This window comes from Dunckerocampus dactyliophorus, chromosome 4 (assembly GCF_027744805.1).
Source record: "Dunckerocampus dactyliophorus isolate RoL2022-P2 chromosome 4, RoL_Ddac_1.1, whole genome shotgun sequence".
NCBI lineage: Eukaryota > Metazoa > Chordata > Actinopteri > Syngnathiformes > Syngnathidae > Dunckerocampus > Dunckerocampus dactyliophorus.
In genome coordinates this window covers 33182089-33208928 of record NC_072822.1, presented here as the reverse complement: position 1 = coordinate 33208928, position 26840 = coordinate 33182089, and the positions used below count along the sequence as shown (strand labels likewise).

General features: G+C 43.8%; 1 protein-coding gene across 5 annotated transcripts; it reads right to left on the bottom strand.

Moving 5' to 3' along the window:
* Positions 1-1364: 1364 nt before the first annotated feature.
* Positions 1365-25454, bottom strand: LOC129179618 (zinc finger and SCAN domain-containing protein 2-like). Of its 5 annotated transcripts, XM_054773069.1 has the most exons (4): positions 25167-25454; positions 18218-18730; positions 6546-6887; positions 1365-3057 (listed from the first exon to the last, which is right to left on the bottom strand). In XM_054773069.1, the coding sequence occupies exons 1-4, from the start codon at positions 25342-25344 to the stop codon at positions 1691-1693; spliced, it is 2400 nt and encodes a 799-aa protein (XP_054629044.1). In that variant the 5' UTR covers positions 25345-25454; the 3' UTR covers positions 1365-1690. The 5 variants fall into 5 exon arrangements, 2 of the variants coding, with proteins under 2 accessions (XP_054629044.1, XP_054629045.1); XM_054773070.1 differs by lacking the exon at positions 1365-3057 and having other exon boundaries at positions 3861-6887; XR_008570013.1 differs by lacking the exon at positions 1365-3057 and having other exon boundaries at positions 6742-6887; positions 15749-18730.
* Positions 25455-26840: the final 1386 nt, after the last annotated feature.

Below are 26840 nucleotides of genomic sequence, written 5' to 3'. Positions count from 1 at the left end.
GTGACCGCAGCACCCCCATCCTCCAAAACCTCCACTGGCTTCCTGTCCAATACCGTGTAGTTTAAAACCCTGCTACCCACTTACAAAGCGTTACGCAATCTTACCTACCTGACCTCCTCCACCTTCAATCCCCAACCTGTCCTCTTTGCTACTCTGACGCCAACCTCATGCTAAAACCCTTCTCTTCAAACTTGCTTATAATGTTTAATGCTCCCATCTTACTCAGTGCTGAGTTATTTTAGCTGTATATGTCCTGCATTCTTTTGCTTTATCGTTTTGATCTCATTGTACCATGCCTTTGAGTCTTTAGAAAAGCACTTCTAAATAAAATGTATTATTATGATTATTACACAGTAGGAACACAACACTGAATAAACATTCATGACGTTGAACAATATACTGTAGCAGTGGATCTACATTCCTACCCTCACCTATGGTCTTTGGGTGGTGACCTAAAGGACAAGATGGCGGGTACAAGCCGCTGAAATGAGTTTTCTCCGTAGGGTGGCTGGGCTCTCCATTAGAGATAAGATGAGAAGCACTGTCATCAGAGACTCGAAGTAGAAGTGATGCTCCTCCGGATTGAGAGGAGCCAGATTAGCTGGCTCGGGCATCTGGTCAGGATGCCTCCCAGACGCCTCCCTGGGGAGGTGTTTAGGGTACGTCCAATTGGTCGGAGGCCTCAGGGAAGACCCAGGACACGTCGGAGAGACTACGTCTCTCAACTGGCCTGGGAACGCCTCTGGATTCGCCGGGAGGAGCTGGATGAAGTCGCTGCAGAGAGGGAAGTCTGGGCTTCCCTGCTTAGGCTGCTGGGGATCCTCCTGCTTCAAAGTGCCGTTTCCTCTCTGCGGCTGAGGGGGACGTTCCTCTTCACGACCAAAAGAGTGTGAAATATCGGACTCACTGCAAGCCCGTGAATGCATATACACTGCGTTCTGACTGCTCATTGGATGAGCAAGGGAATGGAGACGGGGGTCAGTGTGATGATACACAAAAAAGACGTCTTGAGGGTGTGCTACCCTCGCTGTAAACTATCCATAGCTATGAATTTGTCCCAAAAAGAAAAATGTTCGAAGAAAATAGAGAGGTGAATTCTGAATGGGCATATTCAGGTTTCAAAGGGAATCTAGGAATATTAGAAATATAGGTTGGGCTTTCATGCCAGGGCTAGATAAGCAGAGATCGCTGCTCACTGCTCTTTTATTTTGAAGTGTGCATGGAGCGGTCAGTGTCACATACTGGCAGTCAAAAAAACATAAAACAAACACCATTTTTGTGTGTGTGTGTGTGTGTGTGTTATATCATAGTAATCATAACACAATATCAGTACATGTTATTATTGTGTTATTGCGGTGAATATGTCACTTTTTTTGGCTTTTCTGTGTTCATGGCTGCATGGGTTTGAATCTGGTCCCTGGATCGTGTTCTGGTCGTGACGTCACAGCAAAGACACAGTCTGTTCAGAAAACTAGCTGGGGAGGCGCGTGTCAAAATCACCACTTCATTTCACTCCTATTTCACAGTTGTTTATTATGACAGCAATATGACAAAAATGTAAATAACAAAACACATTTTATTTATTTTGTATATATTTTATTGTATAGTATGGATGAATGTCAGAAAGACCGTTCAGTTCAGTTTAGTTTTTTTGGTTATACTAATGTTTCTGCCGACTGCTCATTTAATTTCAGGCATCATCATTTATCTTCTTCTTCTTCTCTGAGACTGACCTCAACAACCCTTCTTGACAAGGTTTTTTTCCTCTGTGTTGTCTCATGTGAGCTACCATGCTGTACTTACGAGTGAATTCTTTACCACACACGCAACAACTAAAAGGTTTTTCTCCAGTGTGCGTTATCATGTGTGAGTCCACGTATGAGCTTCGAGAGAATCGTCTGTCACAAACAGAACAGCGAAAAGGTTTTTCTCCGGTGTGAATTCTCATGTGGTTTGTCAAATTGGACCTCCAAGAAAATTTCATGCCACAAACTGAACAACTGTAAGGTTTTTCTACAGTGTGCGTTAACATGTGTGAGTTCACGTATGCCCTTCGAGAGAATCGTCTATTACAAACAGAACAGCTAAAAGGTTTTTCTCCGGTGTGAGTTCTCATGTGGTCTGTCAAATTGGACGTCAAAGAAAATGTATCCCCGCAAACTGAACTGTAAGATTTTTCTCTAGTGTGAGTTAGCATGTGTGACTCCATGTGTGCCTTTCGAGAGAATCCTTTGTCACAAACTGAACAGGTAAAATGTTTTTCTCCAGTGTGAGTTCTCATGTGCGATTCCATGTGTGACCTTTGGGAGAATCCTTTGTCACAAACTGAACACCTGTCAGGTTTTTTTTTTGTGTGCGTTGTCATGTGTGATTCCATGTGTGCCTTTCGAGAGAATCGTTTGTCACAAACTGAACAGCTAAAAGGTTTTTCTGCTGTGTGTGTCAACATTTGTTGAGTCAAATTGCATTTTAGAGAAAATTTTTCTGAGCAAGCCAAACGTTTTTTAACTGTCTTCTTTTTAGAGCACTCAGAGTGTTTGTTGTCAGTGTGAGTCCTCATATCACCTTCACAGTCTGTATCACTGCTCAAAGCTTCTTGGGTGTGGTCCCAGTCTTCATCCTCAGGAGAATGTGATGTTGTGTCATCACTATCTGACAGTGGAGCTAAGAGCTTGTCTGCTTGTGATCCTCCACAGTGGTCTCCATCACCTTCTGTTGTCATGTGTTGTGATGAGCTGCTGCTGCTGCTGCTGCTGCTGCTGCTGCTGCTTGGAGGCCCTGCCTCTCTGTTCTCCTCACTCGGACAGTTATGAAGCTGTAAGGACTCAGGTGGTTTGTCTTCATGCTCCTCAGTCTTCACAGAGACATCAGTCGGTGGGAACTTGGTGAGATCAACCTCCTCCCACCCTAGAAGACACTCTCCCTCCTGAGTGGTGGAAAGCTCCTCCTCTTCTTCCTTAACGTGGCGGGCCTGGGGATCCCTGTGCTTCAAAGTGGAGCTTCTCACCTGTGGGTGAGGGGGATGTTCTTCTTGATGACCAATCAGCTGCTGGACATCTGCAGGACACAAACAACACAAACATCCTTGAGATGTTCTCCTGGAGCTCGCTACACACTTTCATGTGTACACAGACATGACAAATATGATACAGTCCAAGGATAAGAGACTTTTGTGATCATGTGGGCCAATATATCCTGCTGGCTAGACTGTGTGTCTACTTGGCTGTACTTATCTCTTGCTTCTGGCCTTCAGCGTATCCCTTATCACAACCTTTGGCACACTTACAAGCGACCGGTGCCAACCAGCTCAGATCTCTGTGTCGCACATAAAGACATGCAGGATGGCGCCCTCCTCCTGCGCGAAGGGGGCTGAGTGGGTAAAAGGACACCTGACCTGAAGTGCCTCGGATTTGCTCCTGCACTCGTGTGGAAGAAGAAGTCCCTGTAGCTGTGCATCATTCTTCCTGGTACATTAAACGGTCAAAATTGAGTTATCGTTCGTCTGCAGTGATGCCGACTCTGCATCGGTCTGTTGCGGTAAGGGGTTGCTGAGTCAATAGGTGAAGCACTTTCACCTATGATCATGAGCTTTGGTTAGCGACCAAAAGGACAAGATGGCCGGTACAAGCGGCTGAAATGAGTTTTCTCCATAGGGTGGCTGGGCTCTCCCTTAGAGATAAGGTGAGAAGCACTGTCATCTGGGAGAAACTCGCAGTAGAAGCTCTGCTCCTCCGCATTGAGAGGAGCCAGATAAGGTGGCTCGGGCATCTGGTCAGGATGCCTTCCGGACGCCTCCCTGGGTAGGTGTTCAGGGCACGTCCCACCGGTAGGAGGCCTCAGGGAAGACCCAGGACACGCTGGAGAGACTATGTCTCTCAACTAGCCAGGGAACGCCTTGAGATCCGCCGGGAGGAGCTGGACAAAGTAGCCGGGGAGAGGGAAGTCTGGGCTTCCCTGCTTAGGCTGCTGCCCCAGCAACCCGACCTCGGATGGATGGGTGAATCCTTACCATGTGACTGTGGTCTTCTGAGGAAGTGTCATTGCAAGTGTCTGAACTGTTGAACAGATTAGGAGGGTAAAAGGCTGTCTTGTACGGAGCCCCTCAGAAAATTGTCTATTATAAGACATCACGGAAAGTTTGCCAAACTTCAAGGCTTTGGGGAACTATTAGATATCTCACATTTATGTGTCTGTGTTACTGTTTGTGTCATGTCTTGAGTGAATTTTTAAAAACTGTTCTGTGTGTTTGTGTTAATGTCTGTGTGTTAAAATGGCAGAGGAGAGGATTTTGAAGACTAGTTTTAAACAAGGAAGTTGTGGTTGTGAGATCCAAAAGGCGTTAAGAAAAGTTGTTGAAAGGCAGCCTGCTTCATTGCAGGAAAGATATTATAAAAAACGGGATAATTGGCTTAAACAAGTGCAAAAATTGGGAGCAACCTCATTTGCCAAGTAGGTGAGATGAAAAGGCAGAAAAACGCACAAAAACTAAGACAAAGGAACAATTGAACACCATTAAAGAGCTGTTAAAATTCTACATAGATAGAAAATGTTGCCTTGGTTAGCATACAATATGGCACCACTGATCTGTATTATATATCTGGATAGCTCATATGTCGCATGCCGCCGGGCAAGCCACTGAAGCCACAGAGACGCCATCTTACCACTCACATCTCGACTACATTGGCACAGCGTACATAGTGTACAAAGCAGATGAAGAGGCTCGCAGAACATCTATATTTTACATTAGAAAGCGGGGAGATTCTCCCATTCCTTCAAGAAACGCAACCTTCGTCCATTAAAAACAATTTGATACGTTATTCTCTATCTTTTGCTTTATTAAATGTACTTTTTCCCCTTCCAGTTCTCATTGCCTTTGGGACAAAATTCTACTGTGCACCCTGGCTCAGCACTCCCCTATAGCAATGCATGGTTTTACTCCTCTAGAAAGAGATTTTAATTTTAACTGCATATCCCATCTCTTTTCCACCACCACCATAGTGCCCGTACCCAAGAAGAGCAACGTGACCTGCTTGAATGACTATCGCCCTATAGCACTCACTCCTTTTGTTATGAAGTGCTTTGAAAGATTAGTCATGACCCACATCAAAAAGAGCATCCTGGCGGCAACTGTGGACCCTCTACAGTTTGCATATCGCCAGAACCGGTCCACGGATGATGCAGTCAACACTGCCATCTACACAGCCCTTTCTCACCTACAGGACCAGGACACATATGTCAGAATGCTATTTATAGACTATAGCTCTGCTTTTAATACAGTCAGCCCCCACAAACTCACAAATAAGCTCCTCACACTTGGCCTGTCTCCCTCCCTCTGTAACTGGGTGTTTAATTTTCTCACAGGCAGACCCCAGTCAGTCAGAGTCCACAATCGCACATCCAGCTCAAGAATTGTGAGCACTGGGACCCCCCCAGGGGTGTGTGCTGAGTCCACCTACGATTGCGTGGCCTCCCAGAACAACACCAGCATCATTAAATTTGCGGATGACACTACAGTCATCGGACTGATCACTGGTGGTGTTGAAACATCATACAGAAGAGAGGTGGCGGACCTCATAGCTTGGTGTCGTGATAACAATCTCCTTCTCAATACAGATAAGACTAAAGAGATGATCATCGACACAAGAACAAGGGAAAAGGAGCCGCATAGACCCCTGTTTATTGATGAGACTGAGGTGGAGAGGGTGAAAACCTTCAAGTTCCTTGGCACACACATCAGCGAGGACCTCACCTGGTCTCACAACACCCAACAAATTATGAAGAAGTCCCAAAGGAGACTGTACTTCCTGAGAAGACTGAGGAAATTTGGCATGTCCACCAAAATCCGAAAGTGTCCTTACCGCCTCCATCACTGTTTGGTACGGTAACTGTACAACACGTGATAGGAAGGCACTCCAGCGGGTGATCAAGACCTCACAGAACATTGTTGGGGCAGCCCTCCCCTCACTGCAAGACATTTATAAAACTAGAGTCCTACGAAGAACCTCATCAACCTCATCAAGGACAGCACACATCCACAACACTCATTATTCACACTCCTACCGTCAGGCAGACGCTACAGGAGTTTGAAGTCCAGGACCACAAGGCTGGCAAACAGCTTTTACCCACAGGCCATCAGGCTTCTCAACGAAGCACTCACACACGCCGCACGCAACACACGCACACACTCATAGCACTTATTTATTTGTTTTATTTGTATTAATGTCTCTTCTGTTTTTGTTGCTTAATTTATTGTTATATATGTTTATGTGTTTATGTTTCTTATGTTCTTATTCTTTCTTGTGTTTTCTTTCTTTTCGTGGGAGAATGAACAGAATAAGATTTTCATTGCATGGTATAACTGCTGTTTTACCATGCACATGACAATAAAACTCTCTTGAATCTTTTTTCAAATAAAATCCATGGTCATGATCTTTACTTTTTATTCTTACTTTCATCTAATTCACTATGCTCTCGTCTGTACAAAATATAAATCATCAAAGAGAGTGACTTTGGACAAGTTTTAAAGTCACAGTGGTCTCCATCACCTTCTGTTGTCATGTGTTGTGATGAGCTGCTGCTGCTGCTGCTGCTGCTGCTGCTTGGAGGCCCTGCCTCTCTGTTCTCCTCACTCGGACAGTTATGAAGCTGTAAGGACTCAGGTGGTTTGTCTTCATGCTCCTCAGTCTTCACAGAGACATCAGTCGGTGGGAACTTGGTGAGATCAACCTCCTCCCACCCTAGAAGACACTCTCCCTCCTGAGTGGTGGAAAGCTCCTCCTCTTCTTCCTTAACGTGGCGGGCCTGGGGATCCCTGTGCTTCAAAGTGGAGCCTCTCACCTGTGGGTGAGGGGGATGTTCTTCTTGATGACCAATCAGCTGCTGGACATCTGCAGGACACAAACAACACAAACATCCTTGAGATGTTCTCCTGGAGCTCGCTACACACTTTCATGTGTACACAGACATGACAAATATGATACAGTCCAAGGATAAGAGACTTTTGTGATCATGTGGGCCAATATATCCTGCTGGCTAGACTGTGTGTCTACTTGGCTGTACTTATCTCTTGCTTCTGGCCTTCAGCGTATCCCTTATCACAACCTTTGGCACACTTACAAGCGACCGGTGCCAACCAGCTCAGATCTCTGTGTCGCACATAAAGACATGCAGGATGGCGCCCTCCTCCTGCGCGAAGGGGGCTGAGTGGATAAAAGGACACCTGACCTGAAGTGCCTCGGATTTGCTCCTGCACTCATGTGGAAGAAGAAGTCCCCGTAGCTGTGCATCATTCTTCCTGGTACATTAAACGGTCAAAATTGAGCTATCGTTCGTCTGCAGTGATGCCGACTCTGCATCGGTCTGTTGCGGTAAGGGGTTGCTGAGCCAATAGGTGAAGCACTTTCACCTATGATCATGAGCTTTGGTTAGCGACCAAAAGGACAAGATGGCCGGTACAAGCGGCTGAAATGAGTTTTCTCCATAGCGTGGCTGGGCTCTCCCTTAGAGATAAGGTGAGAAGCACTGTCATCTGGGAGAAACTCGCAGTAGAAGCTCTGCTCCTCCGCATTGAGAGGAGCCAGATAAGGTGGCTCAGGCATCTGGTCAGGATGCCTTCCGGACGCCTCCCTGGGTAGGTGTTCAGGGCACGTCCCACCGGTAGGAGGCCTCAGGGAAGACCCAGGACACGCTGGAGAGACTATGTCTCTCAACTGGCCAGGGAACGCCTTGAGATCCGCCGGGAGGAGCTGGACAAAGTAGCCGGGGAGAGGGAAGTCTGGGCTTCCCTGCTTAGGCTGCTGCCCCAGCAACCCGACCTCGGATGGATGGGTGAATCCTTACCATGTGACTGTGGTCTTCTGAGGAAGTGTCATTGCAAGTGTCTGAACTGTTGAACAGATTAGGAGGGTAAAAGGCCGTCTTGTACGGAGCCCCTCAGAAAATTGTCTATTATAAGACATCACGGAAAGTTTGCCAAACTTCAAGGCTTTGGGGAACTATTAGATATCTCACATTTATGTGTCTCTGTTACTGTTTGTGTCATGTCTTGAGTGAATTTTTAAAAATTGTTCTGTGTGTTTGTGTTAATGTCTGTGTGTTAAAATGGCGGAGGAGAGGATTTTGAAGACTAGTTTTAAACAAGGAAGTTGTGGTTGTGAGATCCAAAAGGCGTTAAGAAAAGTTGTTGAAAGGCAGCCTGCTTCATTGCAGGAAAGATATTATAAAAAACGGGATAATTGGCTTAAACAAGTGCAAAAATTGGGAGCAACCTCATTTGCCAAGTAGGTGAGATGAAAAGGCAGAAAAACGCACAAAAACTAAGACAAAGGAAAAATTGAACACCATTAAAGAGCTGTTAAAATTCTACATAGATAGAAAATGTTGCCTTGGTTAGCATACAATATGGCACCACTGATCTGTATTATATATCTGGATAGCTCATATGTCGCATGCCGCCGGGCAAGCCACTGAAGCCACAGAGACGCCATCTTACCACTCACATCTCGACTACATTGGCACAGCGTACATAGTGTACAAAGCAGATGAAGAGGCTCGCAGAACATCTATATTTTACATTAGAAAGCGGGGAGATTCTCCCATTCCTTCAAGAAACGCAACCTTCGTCCATTAAAAACAATTTGATACGTTATTCTCTATCTTTTGCTTTATTAAATGTACTTTTTCCCCTTCCAGTTCTCATTGCCTTTGGGACAAAATTCTACTGTGCACCCTGGCTCAGCACTCCCCTATAGCAATGCATGGTTTTACTCCTCTAGAAAGAGATTTTAATTTTAACTGCATATCCCATCTCTTTTCCACCACCACCATAGTGCCCGTACCCAAGAAGAGCAACGTGACCTGCTTGAATGACTATCGCCCTATAGCACTCACTCCTTTTGTTATGAAGTGCTTTGAAAGATTAGTCATGACCCACATCAAAAAGAGCATCCTGGCGGCAACTGTGGACCCTCTACAGTTTGCATATCGCCAGAACCGGTCCACGGATGATGCAGTCAACACTGCCATCTACACAGCCCTTTCTCACCTACAGGACCAGGACACATATGTCAGAATGCTATTTATAGACTATAGCTCTGCTTTTAATACAGTCAGCCCCCACAAACTCACAAATAAGCTCCTCACACTTGGCCTGTCTCCCTCCCTCTGTAACTGGGTGTTTAATTTTCTCACAGGCAGACCCCAGTCAGTCAGAGTCCACAATCGCACATCCAGCTCAAGAATTGTGAGCACTGGGACCCCCCCAGGGGTGTGTGCTGAGTCCACCTACGATTGCGTGGCCTCCCAGAACAACACCAGCATCATTAAATTTGCGGATGACACTACAGTCATCGGACTGATCACTGGTGGTGTTGAAACATCATACAGAAGAGAGGTGGCGGACCTCATAGCTTGGTGTCGTGATAACAATCTCCTTCTCAATACAGATAAGACTAAAGAGATGATCATCGACACAAGAACAAGGGAAAAGGAGCCGCATAGACCCCTGTTTATTGATGAGACTGAGGTGGAGAGGGTGAAAACCTTCAAGTTCCTTGGCACACACATCAGCGAGGACCTCACCTGGTCTCACAACACCCAACAAATTATGAAGAAGTCCCAAAGGAGACTGTACTTCCTGAGAAGACTGAGGAAATTTGGCATGTCCACCAAAATCCGAAAGTGTCCTTACCGCCTCCATCACTGTTTGGTACGGTAACTGTACAACACGTGATAGGAAGGCACTCCAGCGGGTGATCAAGACCTCACAGAACATTGTTGGGGCAGCCCTCCCCTCACTGCAAGACATTTATAAAACTAGAGTCCGACGAAGAACACACAACCTCATCAAGGACAGCACACATCCACAACACTCATTATTCACACTCCTACCGTCAGGCAGACGCTACAGGAGTTTGAAGTCCAGGACCACAAGGCTGGCAAAAAGCTTTTACCCACAGGCCATCAGGCTTCTCAACGAAGCACTCACACACGCCGCACGCAACACACGCACACACTCATAGCACTTATTTATTTGTTTTATTTGTATTAATGTCTCTTCTGTTTTTGTTGCTTAATTTATTGTTATATATGTTTATGTGTTTATGTTTCTTATGTTCTTATTCTTTCTTGTGTTTTCTTTCTTTTCGTGGGAGAATGAACAGAATAAGATTTTCATTGCATGGTATAACTGCTGTTTTACCATGCACATGACAATAAAACTCTCTTGAATCTTTTTTCAAATAAAATCCATGGTCATGATCTTTACTTTTTATTCTTACTTTCATCTAATTCACTATGCTCTCGTCTGTACAAAATATAAATCATCAAAGAGAGTGACTTTGGACAAGTTTTAAAGTCATTTAACATTTTGCTGATGTTTTCCTGATTTTTTTGTTTGTGTTATGAAATAGAAATAACCTCTTTTCTGATATAGAAATATATTTTAACAAAAACCACAGGAATAATATGTGATAACCATAATGTGTAATAACCATTAACACACACACACAGAAAAAAACAACAACACTGAAACAAAACCATATGCTTTGGGTAAGACAATACGTTGTTTGCAATCTCAAACATACCGGTATGCATGTTCAGTAATATTATTTTCCAGAACATATCATATGAATGAATCCTTTTACGTCAGTCATTCAGCATTGTTGTTTATCCAAATGAAGGGTCATGCCGGGTCAACTGTATGCAAACTGGCTTGCTAACTGCACTGTATACAATGCCTGGTAAGCATCATGGAAACACTGAGATTCTCCCATTCCTTCAAGTAACGCAACCTTCGTCCCTTAAAGAAATACATATATCATGATATAACAAAAAAGTACGTACATTTCCTCTTAGCTATTATAGAGCTATATAAACGTATCAATTCTGGACATACATTTAATCAGAGGAATTTTACACGATCGAAAATATCTGAGAGATCGACAGTGCAAAACCCTTAAATGATCAATCATAAATCTACATTTCAATCATACTTACAGGTGAAATGTTCGTCCACAGCCTTTGAACTGGCGATTTGTGCAGTTAATAGCTGCACATGCAGGCATCTTAAGGCAAAATTTGTGTCCAATCCGAATTAATAAAGTAAGTTCACTACGAATGCAAAACCTTGTCGAGAAGTGTTTCTTGCGAGTGGTAATATGGCGGCCGTGTGGCTTCACAAGTCATCGCCAATGAGCTATCCAGATATATAAAACAGATCAGTGTATGGCACACCTAACATACTGTTATATTTGTGCTTGGTTTGTTTATCCAGCCATCTTGGATCTCATGCACAAGGCTAAATCTCGCGACACTCAGTCCACGTTTTACTACGGCAGCCTGTAAAGGCAACCACGTGGCGACACAATAAACGTCTTGGCGTTGGTGACTTCTGTCCGTGCATTTTTTAACAGAGTGAGACAGCTAACGAAGCCGCTACGGGCCAAAAGAAGTTTTGAGTGACATTAACTTAACAAAGAGGGTGAAGACGGCTAGTGAATACAAGAAAAACGCCAGCGCAAAGCACCAAGATGGCTTCCATGTTGCCCATCTTGCCAGGATGTTAGTGACCACGGCATCAATAAGTTTGTGCTACACGCCTGGTCAAGCGTATTATTTCATAATAAAAACAAGCAAACGGGAAATACAATATAAAAGGTAATTGCAAAAGTCATGACATAAACTGACAAGTTGTGCATTTTGTGTAATACAGTTACAAAGCAGGGACGACGTCCCGTCACATGACCTGCGAATCGTTTTCCGATTGGTTGGTTGTTAAATGAACATGGTGCCCACCCGTCTCACAAAAAAACAATTTTTCTAACAAACACAGCGCTTACTATCAAACGTACAGTGTGCTATAAAGGACAAGCACAGTGAAAATACCTTCAGTGTGTAACACAATGTGAATCTTGCTAACAGCTTCCTGCTGTTGTCGATGTCGCTGCTCCTCTCTCGTTCGGGAAAGTTCCTCCTCGTAAGATGCTATCGTTCTTTCAAACAGCGCAAATATTTCATCGGCTGCCGCCATGAGTCGCTCCTTCACCAACTCTTTCAACATTTTCAATGTTTGTTTGTTTACTCGATGGAACTGCGTCACATTCGTCCTTTGTCTGGCGTCTGTCTTGAAACGTTGATAACGTCCGCTTTTTTTCTTCTTCGATGGTTTTACGGCAACCAAGCATCCATGACGTCACACTGCTGCCCTCTTGCGGCAGTACCGAAGATTGCTCAGGATAAAGAGCCGATTAAGGAAGACTTTAAATACTGTAGCTGTTATGTTGTCAATAAATGTTATTTTCAGCCATAAAGCTAGCTAAACATTCTAGCTAAACAACATATACAGCGAGCATTCGTTGTGAAAGATTTTGTTGCTTTTGGTTCGTTATTTTTAACACTTGGGGGGGACTTGTCTTTCACACGAGTGCAGGAGCAAGTCCAAAACACTTCAGGCCAGATGTGCTTTTACCCATCTAAGCCGGAGGGTGGCCATCCTGACGCATGTCTCAATGTGTGACACAGAGGTCTTAGCTGGTTGGCGCCGGTCAGTCCCAAGTGTGCCAAAAGTTGAAATAGCAGAAGAATGAGGTGGTACAGTTACAGCAATCAGAAGTCTGCTCTGGTCACGCATGTGCCAAGAGAGGCAGTAAACGTAGATCCCGACTATACTACTTCTTCCTCGTCCAGGAAGTCCTTCCACCTGTACGCCCTGGTAGGGCGGGGGAATTTGTCCATCCCGCTGGTGGCCTGGTTGATGCCCTGAAACATGAGATGCAACAACCAGTTCCGCTCATGGGCATGGCGGGACCAGGAAGGCACCCATCGCAAATTTGATAGCCTGCTTAGGATTACATTTAGAGTAGGTGGGGCATCTTTCAACATAATATCTGCAGATGGCCAATGGCTTCGGGTGCCAGTAAAGTCGGCTACCGTAATTGAGTCATCAAGAGTGTGACCTGAACCATGTCTGATTGAACACGGGCGGAAAAGGAGGTAAGATGGTGCCGCCACTTGCCCTGAGTGTGATCGATAAAGCCCTTCCGAGTTGTTGGAGGCTTCGGCCGAAAGCCTCCTCTGGATCTCGTAGGGTCCAGCCTTTCCCGTAGTGAGAGCATAGTCTTAACAGATAATGTTGCACATGAATCAGTGGATTTGTCCCTCACCTGAGTCGTCCCCACCCGTGCAATATCAAGCAACTTTCTTGGCAGCTAAATCAGTTGCACTGTTCCCATCAGCAACAGGGGGCCGGCCTTTTGGTGAGTCAGGGTCTCTGATTGCCAATGTGTTAAGGATTTTCTTACCAATGTATGTACATGCTCTTTATGTTGTTATCTGAAGTTGAGCAAACATTCATTGTGACTTTTTGTTGATTCAATTGTGCTGTGAAGTGGACCTAAGTGCCCCCCCTGCACCTGGGTTGTGAGAAAAGACCATGGTTGACCCCCGTGCATGGGCTTGGGGAGCAAATGGGCCATATAAAGGTCATGGGGCACATGGCTGAATACCCGGCGAGCAAAGCATCCGAGGCGTAAACGAGGCAAGCGGGCCGGCCTGCATGCTAGGCTAAAAGCTAGAGCGACTAGGCCACCGCTACCAAGCCTGCTGCTAGCCAACGTCCGCTCCCTCGAAAACAAGATGGACGAACTAACAGCAAGGATTACAGCTCAACGTGAGATCAGGGAATGCTGTGTCCTCACCTTCACAGAATCCTGGCTGACGGAGGATATACCGGACTCGGCGATCCAGTTGGAAACATTTGCTGCTTACCGGGGAGATCGGACTTTAGCGTCTGGTAAACACAGAGGTGGCGGCGTCTGTGTCTAAGTAAACAAACGGTGGTGCACAGACGTACAGACGATGGAAAAGCACTGCTCGCAGGACATTGAGCTGCTGATGGTGAAATGCAGACCTTTTTATTTGCCTCGTGAGTTTAGCGCTGTGTATTTAACTGCTGTTTACATCCCACCACGAGCTAACAACGCTAACGCACTAGGCCTCCTGCATGACATCATTGATAAACACGAGACCAAACACCCAGACGCTGTATTCATTATATCTGGCGATTTCAACCACTGCAACCTCAGGACTGTTCTACCCAAATATTACCAGCATGTGAGCTTTCCCACAAGGGAAAATAACATCCTGGACCAAGTCTAAAGCAACATGAAAGGTGCTTTGAAGGCTGTTCCAAGACCCCACTTTGGAAAGGCTGACCACATCTCTATATTCCTTTATCCAACGTACAGACAACTTCTCAAACAAGCTCCCCCTGTACGTATAGCAGTTAAAGTGTGGAATGAAGAAACTGATCAAGTACTTCAGGACTGCTTTGGCTGCACAAACTGGGATGTGTTTAAAACTGCAGCGGGGAGGGAAGATTGTACTGTTGATTTGGATGAATATGCTTCTGCTGTTACTGGCTACATTAGCACATGCATAGAGACTGTTACCACCACCAAGTATTACAGAAAATACCCTAACCAAAAACAGTGGATGAACTGTGATGTAAGGGCTAAGCTACATGCTCGTTCGACTGCATTTGTCATGGGCACCGCTGATGACTACAAAAAGGCCAGATATGACCTGAGAAGGTCCATACGAGAGGCCAAAAAACAGTACAGACAGAAGCTGGAGGGCTACTATTCCACCTCAGACCCTCGGCGCATGTGGGCGGGGCTCCAGCACATCACAGACTATCGACAGCGGAGTAGCGTAGCCACGTCCAGCCAAAGCACACTTCCAGATGAGCTGAATGAGTTCTATGCCCGCTTTGACACCCAAACTCCTGATGAGCAGAGAGGGTGGCTGAACCTGGGGAGCACACAGGACTCACCTCTCATGGTGACATCAGCTGATGTGCGCAGGGTTCTGAACAAAACAAACCCACGAAAAGCAGCAGGCCCAGACAACATCTCAGGACGTGCACTTCGGGTTTGCTCATCAGAGCTAGCTGATGTGCTTGCTGACATATTTAACCTGTCGCTTGCACAAGCATCTGTACCGACCTGCTTTAAGTCCACCACCATAGTGCCCGTACCCAAGAAGAGCAACGTGACCTGCTTGAATGACTATCGCCCTATAGCACTCACTCCTATTGTTATGAAGTGCTTTGAAAGAATAGTCATGACCCACATCAAAAAGAGCATCCCGGCCACTGTGGACCCTCTACAGTTTGCATATCGCCAGAACCGGTCCACGGATGATGCAGTCAACACTGCCATCCACACAGCCCTTTCTCACCTACAGGGCCAGGACACATATGTCAGAATGCTATTTATAGACTATAGCTCTGCTTTTAATACAGTCAGCCCCCACAAACTCACAAATAAGCTCCTCACACTTGGCCTGTCACCCTCCCTCTGTAACTGGGTGTTTAACTTTCTCACAGGCAGACCCCAGTCAGTCAGTGTCCACAATCGCACATCCAGCTCAAGAATTGTGAGCACTGGGACCCTGCACATGACAATAAAACTCTCTTGAATCTTGAATTGCACGGATGTGTGAAGACAGCTGTTTTCTCTGTCAGTCCACTTCCTAAACTGATCGTGACTGATAACGTAACTGAACTCACTACATCCATTTCTGTGCTACCGCCCACCTATGACAATAAAAGAAGAGAAAAATCTCAAATCTTGTTTTCTGTGTCATTTTGTTAGTTCTTTGGTGGTTGGGGGCAAGTTCCCCTGACACAATGTCTCTTCACATTTGCCCCTCAAAGCATTTATACCGGCAGTGAGGGCAGTCAACTCACCCACGAGTCTTGGTGATGTTCAGATCCACGTTGACGTCGCACAAAATAGACCCCGATTGAATGTTGATAATTGGCGCCTGGAACCCCTTTGGCTCGGCAGTTTTTTTCAGACATGAAAGGAGAGAACAAGATTTTGTGTGAGGCCAATTCATCGTTTGTATGGATTGTTTTTTTTGAAACGCCTTTTGAGTCTCACTGTCACAACTTCCTTGTTTAAAACTTGGCCACCCAATCCCGATCCTGAAGATCGGTTCGGGATTGGCTGTCGATCCGCTATATTTGTGAAGATCGGATAATATCAGCTCGGCCACGAGATCTGGCCGATCCGGCCGTATCACGTTCGTAACTCTGAGCCACACTCCAACATGGTAGGTGCAGTAAAGCGCTCAAAGCTGGTTGCCACTCGACTCCCGCCCCCTACAAGAAGACATGTAGACATGTCCGCGGTGTACCGTGGTGAAGTTACTTTCATGTAGGACGTTGGATTTTCGGCTCCTTGACCCCAGCTGTAGTTCCCTCTCACTGTGCCTGGACTGCTACGTCGTGGTGTAGGGAGCTTGCATGGAAAGTACCGCTCTGATTGGCAAGACTATAAAAACAGTTGGATCGGAAGCCTAAAAATGCGGATCGGGACATCCTTATTTAAAACTAGACTTCACGCGGACAATAGGACAGGACAGAGTTTTCAAAATCTCCTGCACCCGTGTAGAAGAGGAGTCCCAGAGTCCCTGTGTGTCATTCTTCCTGGTATATTTAACTGTTCAAAGGTTAGGGTTAGGGTTAGGATTAACCCTAACAAAACCCTACCCCAGATTGCTGAAATGCTAAAATACATTATATTAAATTATAAAATACAAACAGTGACATGAACACACAGAACAGAGTTTTACAGGCGGTGCGTAGGTCCCAGCAGGGATTCCTCGCCTCAAAACTCAAACAAAACAGATACACGCTGGTTGTACAAACACACTTTGAAGCCGATTTCCTTACCCAGCAGAACAAAACACAAACAGGGGACGGCACATCTGCCTCTTGGAGGATCTTCGTCCAAACAACTCACCTATGACGGAACATCTGACACCTCAGAATCATCGTCTACTTCTTATAGATCGTTCTTGCTGGTATTCTCTAGTGTAATTATTGAAATTAAATAGGACAAAATTTGTTAAAGTTTTTGGTTCTTTTCCCATCCATTCCTGCAAGGGTTTGGGTGAGGGCTAACCCTAACCTTTGAACAGTTTAATGTACAAGGAAGAATGATACACAGGGACTCAAGGACTCATCTTCTACACAGGTGCAGGAGCAAGTCCGAGGCACGTCAGATGTGCTTTTAACAAACTCAGCCCCTTGTTCACACAGGAAGGGGAGGCCTCCATCTATCTCTGTGTGACACAGAGGTCTTAGCCGGTTGGCACCGGTCGCTTCCAAGTGTGCCAAAGGTTGTGATAAAGGATAAGACGAAGGGCAGAAGCAAGTGAAAAGCCTAACGTGCCGAGAGAGGCCTATATGTAACTACTCTAACAAAATCAACACTTCATTTCACTCCTGTTTCATAGTTGTTTATTTATCTATGACAGCAGTATGATAAAGATGTAAACAACATAACAATACATACAGTATTTGATATTGATTGCATTAGTTATCTACTGTATGGTATGGATGAACGTCAGAAAGCCCGTCCAAAGTTTTTTTGGTTTCAATAATGTCTCTGCCGACTGCTCATTCAATATCACACATCATCATCTATCTTATTTTTATCTGAGGCTGACCCCAACCCTTCTTGACGAGCTTTTTTTCCTCTGTGTCGTCTCATGTGATACACCATGTTGTCCTTACGAGTGAATTCTTGACCACACACTGAACAACTAAAAGGTTTTTCACCAGTGTGAGTTCTCAGGTGCCGTGTCAAAGTGGGTTTTTTAGCAAATTTCTCATCACAAACCAAACAACTGTAAGTTTTTTCCCCAGTGTGAGTTGTCATGTGTGATTCCATGTGTGACTTTTGAGAGAATTGCTTGTCACAAACAGAACAACTGAAAGGTTTTTCTCCAGTGTGCGTTGTCATGTGCGATTCCATATGTGACTTTTGAGAGAATCTTTTACCACAAACTGAACAGCTAAAAGGTTTTTCCCCAGTGTGAGTTGTCATGTGTGATAACCTGTGTGAGTTTTGAGAGAATCTTTTGCCACAAACAGAACAACTAAAAGGTTTTTCTCCAGTGTGTGTTCTCCTGTGTATTGTCAAATAAGACCTTAAAGAAAATGTATCGCCACAAACTGAACAACTGTACGGTTTTTCTTGAGTGTGCGTTGTCATGTGTGATTCCATGTTTGACTTTCGAGAGAATCCTTTGTCACAAACTGAGCAACGAAAAGGTTTTTCTCCCGTGTGTGTTCTCATGTGTTGAGTTAAAAGGCTCTGAAAAGAAAACCTTTTAGCACAAACTGAGCAGGTGAAATGTTTTTTACCTGTCTTCTTTTTAGAGCATTCAGAGTGTTTGTTGTCAGTGTGGGTCCTCAAATCACCTTCACAGTCTGTATCACTGCTCAAACATTCTTGGGTGTGGTCCCAGTCTTCATCCTCAGGAGGATGTGACGATGTGTCGTCACTATCTGACAGTGGAGCTATGAGGTTTTCTGCTTGTGATCCTCTGCTGCTGCTTGGAGGCTCCGCCCCACTGTTCTCCTCACTTGGACTGTGATGAAGCTGTGAGGACTCAGGTGGCTTGTCTTCATGGTCTTCAGCCTTCACAGAGACACCAGTCAGTGGCAACTTGGAGAGATCAGCCTCCTCCCACCCTAGAAGACACTCTCCCTCCTGAGTGGTCGAAAGCTCCACCTCTTCTTCTTTAATGTGGGGGGGCTGGGGATCCTCTTCCTCTTTAACATGAAGGGACTGGGGATCCTCCTGCTTCAAAGTGGAGCTCCTCACCTGTGGCTGAGGGGGATGTTCTTCTTGATGACCAATTAGCTGCTGGATGTCTGCAGAACACAAACAACACAAACATCCTTGAAATGTTCTCCTGGAACTCACCACACACTTTCATGTGTAGTCAGTAGTCCTGTCACGATAATCCATAAATCAATTAATCGAATGATAAAAAAAAAAAACACACACAAAAAACGAAGTCGATAATTTTGCCGGCCTTGATAACTTGACATGTGCATGCATGCGTGTTTGTTTCATCTCTCTGTGCCACACAGGTTGGATGACAAGAGGGTTCACTCTGCAACTGTCTGTACGCATTGGTTCTATAGTGGAATGAACGGAGAGAGTGAACCCTCCTTTCAGACGTTACGTGAAGGCGGGGCTACTGTGAGTGGATGCACAGAGTGCTAGCAGCAAGTTGGTGTATGGTGGCTCACCAGGCTAACATGAATGAAGGCACAGAAGCGATGGTTTCTAAATCAAATGCCACAGCCCCAGCGTGGGAATATTTCGGTTTTAAACAGAATGAACAAGGTGAGCACATGAACACCGACAAACCGCATTTGTTTTAAAGTAGTGACGAGGAAGAAGGGCGATACCACCAACTCTTACTGAGGCGTTTGGTCGGCAAAGTAAATATAAAAAAACAGCGCAAAATGGGGCACGCTCACAGACAGTAGGGGTATCCTGCGAAGCGAGTTTGGTTTGGTTTGGTTTATTTGAACATGAAGGTTACAATGGAATACATCTCATGAATCATTTTTTTCACAGTTCTACATGTCCAAAAGGAGTAGGAAGAAGCAAAGCTTATTTAATCCTACCCCCCTTCCAATCTACATCTTGTACAGTACATGTTGTTCACTTCCTGCATTCCATGTCATGTTTTCAGTGATAGTCAGGATAATACATAATAGATAACGGTAAGTTAGTGGGTTAGCGAGCTGTGTTGAGTGGAAAGCCGGACATGCCTGTTCCGCAAAAGTAGCTCTCTTTGAAAGCACTTGTATCACCATGGTCACTTATAAAACTCATAACCTGGTCCCAACCAGGTTATGTCAAGGCTTTCAGCTTCAAATGGGCTATGAAAGTGCCACTGTTTCACTGTTTAACTCATTCGGAGATGGAATTCCCTGATAATATTATCCATCTATAAGCGAGATAGATTTTCAGGGAATACGCTAGATACGCTCACTTTTTGAGCAGAGCACCAGGAATAAAATGCAACATGAAATATCAATAATTAGGCCAATGTTAGCAGACGTAGCAGTCCTTGCGTGAGAACTCAACCCGTCAGTTTTCTAGCAGTATGAGACACTAATGAACTGCAATAAAACACTTCTTTATTATTACAAGGAAAAATTTTTTAAAAAAGTTTAAAAAGTCGCTGCCACACATCAACACTGCCATCTAGTGGTCACAACGAGATACAGTTTTTGAAAACTACAGTATGTTGACTTTATTTCAAAGATGAAACAAAGACAGTTGTTGCTCCAATGTATTTATTTTTTCAATTGGAAAGTCCTAATGTGTCAAAGTTGCAATGTTGAGCGTTGATAAATGAAAAGACTAATAGGGCATACGGTGGTGTGAAAAAGTGTTTGCCCCCTTCCTGATTTCTTCTTTTTTTTTTGCATGTTTGTCACACTTAAATGTTTCAGATCATCAAACAAACGTAAATATCACTCAATGACAACATAACTGAACACTTTTTATGATTAATGGAGGAAAAAAATCCAAAGCTACATGGCCCTGTGTGAAAAAGTGATTGCCTCCTAAACATAACAACTGGTTGGGCCACTCTAACAGCAACAACTGAAATCAAGCGTTTGTGATAACTTGCAATGAGTCTCTTACAGCACTGTGGAGGAATTTTGCAGAATTGTTGTCATTCAGCCACATTGGAGGCTTTTCCAGCATGAAGCACCTTTTTAAGGTCATGCCACAACATCTAAATAGAATGAGCCTGAACCAATACTTCAAACAATCTAACACATACACATTTTCTCTAAAAACAATGCTTTTCTCCTATTATGGAACTTTGTGAAATGCAAGTTGAAGAGGACAGTAATGGTTAGAGCGTATGTTTGTGTCTGCATGTCTTATGTTCACTATTTGCTTTGGTCACTAGAGGGTGCTGGTGTACACTATATTTTTGGGGGGGAAATAGAAGGACACTGTGGCATCTTTCCCGTACTTCTTGGGGATTTTTGACCCTCTGCCCAGCCACTTCATCCAGCTCCTCATGGCACATCCCGAGATGTTTCCAGGGCCCGTTGAGAGACATAGTCTCTCCAACGTGCCTCTACCGGTCCGACGTGCCCTGAACACCTCCGCAGGGAGGCCTCCAGGGGGCATCCTGACCAGTTGCCCGAGCCACCTCATCTGGCTCCTCTCAATGCGGAGGAGTTTGTCACCTCATCTCTAAGGGAGAGCCCAAGGACCCTACAGAGGAAACGCAATTCATCTGCTTGTACGCGCCATCTCATCGGTCACTACCCAAAGCTCATGACCATAGCTTTGCCTTTCTGCTCAGCTCTCTCTTCAGCACAACGGACCGATGCATCACTGCAGATGTCGCACCAATCCGCCTGTCTATCTCACGTTCCATCTTTCTCTAACTCGTGAACAAGACCCTGAGGTACCTAAACTCCTCCAGTTGGGGCAGGATCTCAGCCCCAACCCGGAGATGGCACTCCACCCTTTTCCGGGCGGGAATCATGGACTCAGACTTGGAGGTGCTGATTCTCATCCCGGCCGTTTCACACTTGGTTGCGAACTGATCCAGTGAGAGATGAAGGTTACGGGTCGATGAAGCCAGCAGGACCACATCATCGGCAAAAAGCAGAGACCCAATCCTGCAACCACCAAACCAGAACCCCTCAACGCCCCGGCTGATCTACAACTTCTGTCCCTAAAAGTAATGAACAGAATCGGTGACAAAGGGCAGCCCTAGCGGAGTCCAACCCTAACCGAAAACAGGTTATTTGCGGCAATGGAACCAAACTCTGACACCGGTCATACAGGGAGCAAACCACCTGAATTGGTGGTCTGGTACCCCATTTTCCCAGAGTACTCCCCACAGAATTCGGATCAGGACTTTGACTGGGCCACTCCAAAGTCTTCAGCCATTCAGAGGTGGACTTACTGGTGTGTTTTGGATCATTGTCCTGCTGCAGAACCCAAGTTGGTTTCAGCTTGAGGTCACCAACAGATGGTCGGACATTCTCCTTCAGCAGAATTCATGCTTCCATTTATCACAGCAAGTCTTCCAGGTCCTGAAGCCTCAAAACAGCCCCAGACCATCACACTACCACCACTATATTTTACAGTTATGATGTTCTTTTACGCCAGAAGTAATGGGACACACAACTTTTGTCTCGTCAGACCACAGAGTATTTTCTCAAAGGTCTTGGGGATAATCAAGATGTTTTCTGGCCAAACAATTCTTTGGATGTTGGGGTCATAAATATTAAAGTTTGACTTGACTAAAAGCTCTGAACATTCCAATTACTATGTTAAATACTCTTTAGAAAATAAAGTTTACTGCTTTTGATAACATGGACTCGCATTATTATGCCATATAATTAATTTAACATGACAAATATTATATACTGTAGCCCAAGGATAAGAAACTTTTGTGATGACGTGGGCCAATATATCGCACTTGGGAGATTGGCGTATGCACAAAAGGCATGCCATGTGAGCGTATACATGCAAGAAAGAACGGGTTTCCAAACACATCATGCAGATATATTTATCCTAAAGTGAAAGATTTTCACACCATCTAATGAAGGTGTTTACATGTGTTTTAAAAAGCTGCTTTCAACTGAATTTTGGAGTTGGGTATCACTGACATACCGGTGCCGACTGATTATGTCTTTTTTTAAATGATGCTAGTGCTTAAACGGAGCCTGAACCAGTACTTCAAACATTCTAAACATACACATTTTCTCTAAAAACAATGCCTTTCTATTTTGATGGAATTTAGTGAAATGCAAGTTGAAGAGGACAGTAATTGTTAGAGCCAAATGTGTACATTTGTGTCTGCATGTCTTTTATGTTCACTGCTTGCTTTGGTCACTACAGGGTGCTGATGTTTGAAGGGAAATAAAAGGGGACTGTGGCAGTTACCTGGTAGGTTGTTGGATGTTTTTTTTTTTTACACATTTGATGCACTGGAGTATTAATGATGGACTTTAAAGGGGTGCCAGCAAAGCCACAAGTATGATTAGTGAAATATATGATATATAAGGTGATTGACTAGATCCACACATGAGACAGGTCTTCCAGTTGAAAAGTAGCATCTGTTTTACAGCTTCAACAGGACACTACAATCATATAATTACACTGCTACCTCGGTTTTGGCTCCAAAATTTACGAAAAATTTTTATTTTGTTTATCGTACAATATGACACTCGTAACAAACTGTTGTATTTGTGCTTGGTTTGCACTGATCTGTATTATATATCTGGATAGCTCATACGTCGCACCCGCCCGTGCAAGCCGCTGAAGCCAAAGAGATGCCATCTTACCACTCACATCTCAACTACATTGGCACAGCGTACATAGTGTACAAAGCAGATGAAGAGGCTCGCAGAACATCTATATTTTACATTAAAAAGCGGGGAGATTGTCCCATTCCTTCAAGTAACGCAACCTTCGTTCCTTAAAAACGATTTGATACGTTATTCTCTATCTTTTGCTAAATTAAATGTACTTTTCCCCTTCCAATTCTCATTGCCTTTGGGACAAAATTCTACTGTGCACCCTGGCTCAGCACTCCCCTATAGCAATGATAGTTTTACTCCTCTAGAAAGAGATTTTCATTTGAACTGCATATCCCATCCCTTTTTTCCACTAAAATCCATGGTCATGATCCTTTACTTTTTATTCTTACTTTCATACAATTCACTATGCTCTCGTCTGTACAAAATATAAATCATAAAAGAGAGTGACTTTGGACAAGTTTTAAAATCATTTAACATTGTGCTGATTTTTTTTCTCATTTTTTTTGTTTGTGTTATGAAATAGAAATAAGCTCTTTTCTGATATAGAAATATATTTGAACAAAAACCACAGGAATAATATGTGATAACCATAATGTGTAATAACCATAAACACATACACACACACACACACACACAGAAAAAAACAACAACACTGAAACAAAACCATATGCTTTGGGTAAGACAATACGTTGTTTGCAATCTCAAACATACCGGTATGCATGTTCAGTAATATTATTTTCCAGAACATATCATATGAATGAATGCTTTTACGTCAGTCATTCAGCATTGTTGTTTATCCAAATGAAGGGTCATGCCGGGTCAATTGTATGCAAACTGGCTTGCTAACTGCACTGTATACAATGCCTGGTAAGCATCATGGAAGCACTGAGATTCTCCCATTCCTTCAAGTAACGCAACCTTCGTCCCTTAAAGAAATACATATATCATGATATAACATAAAAGTACTTAAATTTCCTCTTAGCTATTATAGAGCTATATAAACGTATCAATTCTTGACATACATTTAATCAGAGGAATTTTACACGATCGAAAATATCTGAGAGATCGACAGTGCAAAACCCTTAAATGATCAATCATAAATTTACATTTCAATCATACTTACACGTGAAATGTTCGTCCACAGCCTTTGAACTGGCGATTTGTGCAGTTAATAGCTGCACATGCAGGCATCTTAAGGCAAAATTTGTGTCCAATCCGAATTAATAAAATAAATTCACCACAAATGCAAAAGCTTGTCCGAGAAGTGTTTCTTGTGAGTGGTAATATGGCGGCCGTGCTGCTTCACAAGTCATCGCCAATGGTTTATCCAGACATATTATACAGATCAGTGATCCAGATATATATTCAGATCAATGTTGGTTTGTTTATTCAGCCATCTTGGATCACATGGCAAAGACTAAGTCTCGCGATACTTAGTCCACGCTTTACTACGGCAGGCTGTAAAGGGAACCACGTGGCCTAACAATAAACCCTTCGGCGTTGGTGACGTCTGTCCGTGCAGTTTTACCGTAGTGAAAAGGCTAAATAAGCCGCAACGGGTCCAAAGAAGGTTATGAGTGACAGCAACTTAAAGAGGGTGAAGACGGCTATTGAATTCAAGAAAAACGCCAGCGCAAAGCACCAAAATGGCGTCCATGTTGCCCATCTTGCCAGGGTTTGCGGGAAGATGGCATCAACGTTAAGTTCTTGCTGCGACACTGACCAAGCGTAATATTACATAATAAAAACAGGCAAAGTCAAATAACAATTTAATTTAAGAGATCAAATAAAATGAAAAGTTGTGCATTGTGTGACGCCCCGTCACATGACCTGTGAATCGGTTTCCTATTAGTTGGTTGTTAAATCAACATGGCGCTCATCCGTCATACTAAAAGTGCATTTTCTAACAAACAGAGCGCCTACTATCATACAGTACGTGCAGTATACAGTGTGCTATAAAGGACAAGGACAGTGAAAATACCTTCAATGTGTAACACAATGTGAGTCTTGCTAACAGCTTCCTGCTGTTGTCGCAGTCGGTCGTTCTCCTCTCTCGTTCGAGAAAGTTCCTCCTCGTACGACGCTATCGTTTTTTCAAACAGCGCCAATATTTCATCGGCTGCCGCCATGAGTCGCACCTTCACCAACTCTTTCAACATTTTCAATGTTTGTTTAGTCGATGGAACTGCGTCGCCGTCGCCCTTTGGCGTCTGTCTCCAAACATTCCTAACGGGACTTGCGGGAAGGCAAGATGGCGTTCTCGCTCTTCTTTTTTATTAGTTGTTATGATTATTAGAACAAGAAAAGGCAGAGTTCTTTCTGAAAGGAGGGGAAGGCTGGCTTGGTTTTCAAGAAACTACAATTGTGGATGAAAAATTGACCTAAAATTATTACATTTAGAACATTTTCACACTTTTTTTTCTATCACTTACAGTGAATTCAGACAGGTTTGGAATTTGGGGGAAAATCCAATAATGTACATCTTCCCCGTTTGTTCCATGGAGAATAATTGTGAAATTGAGTTTGGATTGGCCATACAAGAAAAAGAAACATCGGTAAAGAATTCCCTAATTTTAGAATTTGCAGGTTTGTCGATTGTAATGTCTAACGCATTAACCAAAACCCTGGAAAGTTCAGGGGTTCTGTTGTCAGTATTCTGAAAAAGATTATGTGCTGCGGATAAAATATTTGGAAAAATGGCCTCAACACATTTGAACTCTTTTTTTGTTTGTTTATATGCAAGTTATATTTAGCAGTAAAGTCTTCAAATGTCGTAATACCGCTATCATTTAATATAAATGCATCACTGACCAAATACCTTTTTCATACCATTTTTGATAAACATGGACTTATTTGTAACTTTGATGTAACGGCAGTCCCACATGGGAAAATCGTGCGGGCTATAGTTGTGTTTATAGATGACTTTCCAACTTGCTGCTGGAAAAAAAATTTACGGTTAATTTTTTTTGTCAAAATCATATCTTATTAAGAGGTTAATTCCACACAGGTTTTTTTAAATTAATTTTTTCATGTCTTGTCACATTTGAACCACTAGATGGCACTCAAGTATATATAGTGTATCTAGTGTATCCGTCTGAGTCACACAAGTTGCCAATTGTGACGTTCAAGAGTCGGTAGACAATGAACTTCTCTATGGAATCACAGGAGTGCCAAAATTAAAAGTGACTACGTATGGCAATACAAAGAGAATCAATAATAGTCAAATTCTTTTACCATTTTGTTATTGTTTTTTCTGTATTGTCTTTGTTTTTTCCATTTGCTTTTTGTCATTGCACTTAGTAAAGAGAGAAGAATGATTTCTGTATTGTCTTTTCCTGTGTGGCAAATACTTTTCTGCCAGGATGACTAGTCCGTACATGATTTCACGATTCCTGCTTGCGTAGTCGTAGTCATGGAAGCTCGGGAGACCGGAAGAAATGTCACGGACAGGAAGTTGACGCAAATACACGTTAACCAAAAGTTAACCAAAAGTAAACGGGGGAAATTTAAATAAGATAAGATAAGGCATTTACCTCCTCAAGATTGCGCCACACAGCTTCATCCATATATGCATTCGTCAGCGCAAATATTTCTCCAAGACTTTCCATGACATCTTCCACCAACCTTAAAATATAATCCGTTGGAAAATTTTTCT

Coding starts and splice junctions, on each gene's coding strand:
- LOC129179618 (XM_054773069.1), bottom strand. CDS start 25,344: ATGTTGAAAGAGTTGGTGAAGGTGCGACTCATGGCGGCAGCCGATGAA. Junction 6,888..18,217: donor ATGCTCTAAAAAGAAGACAG/GTAAAAAACATT, acceptor TGTGTCCTGCAG/ATGTCCAGCAGCTGATTGGT. Junction 3,058..6,545: donor ACAACACATGACAACAGAAG/GTGATGGAGACC, acceptor TGTGTCCTGCAG/ATGTCCAGCAGCTGATTGGT.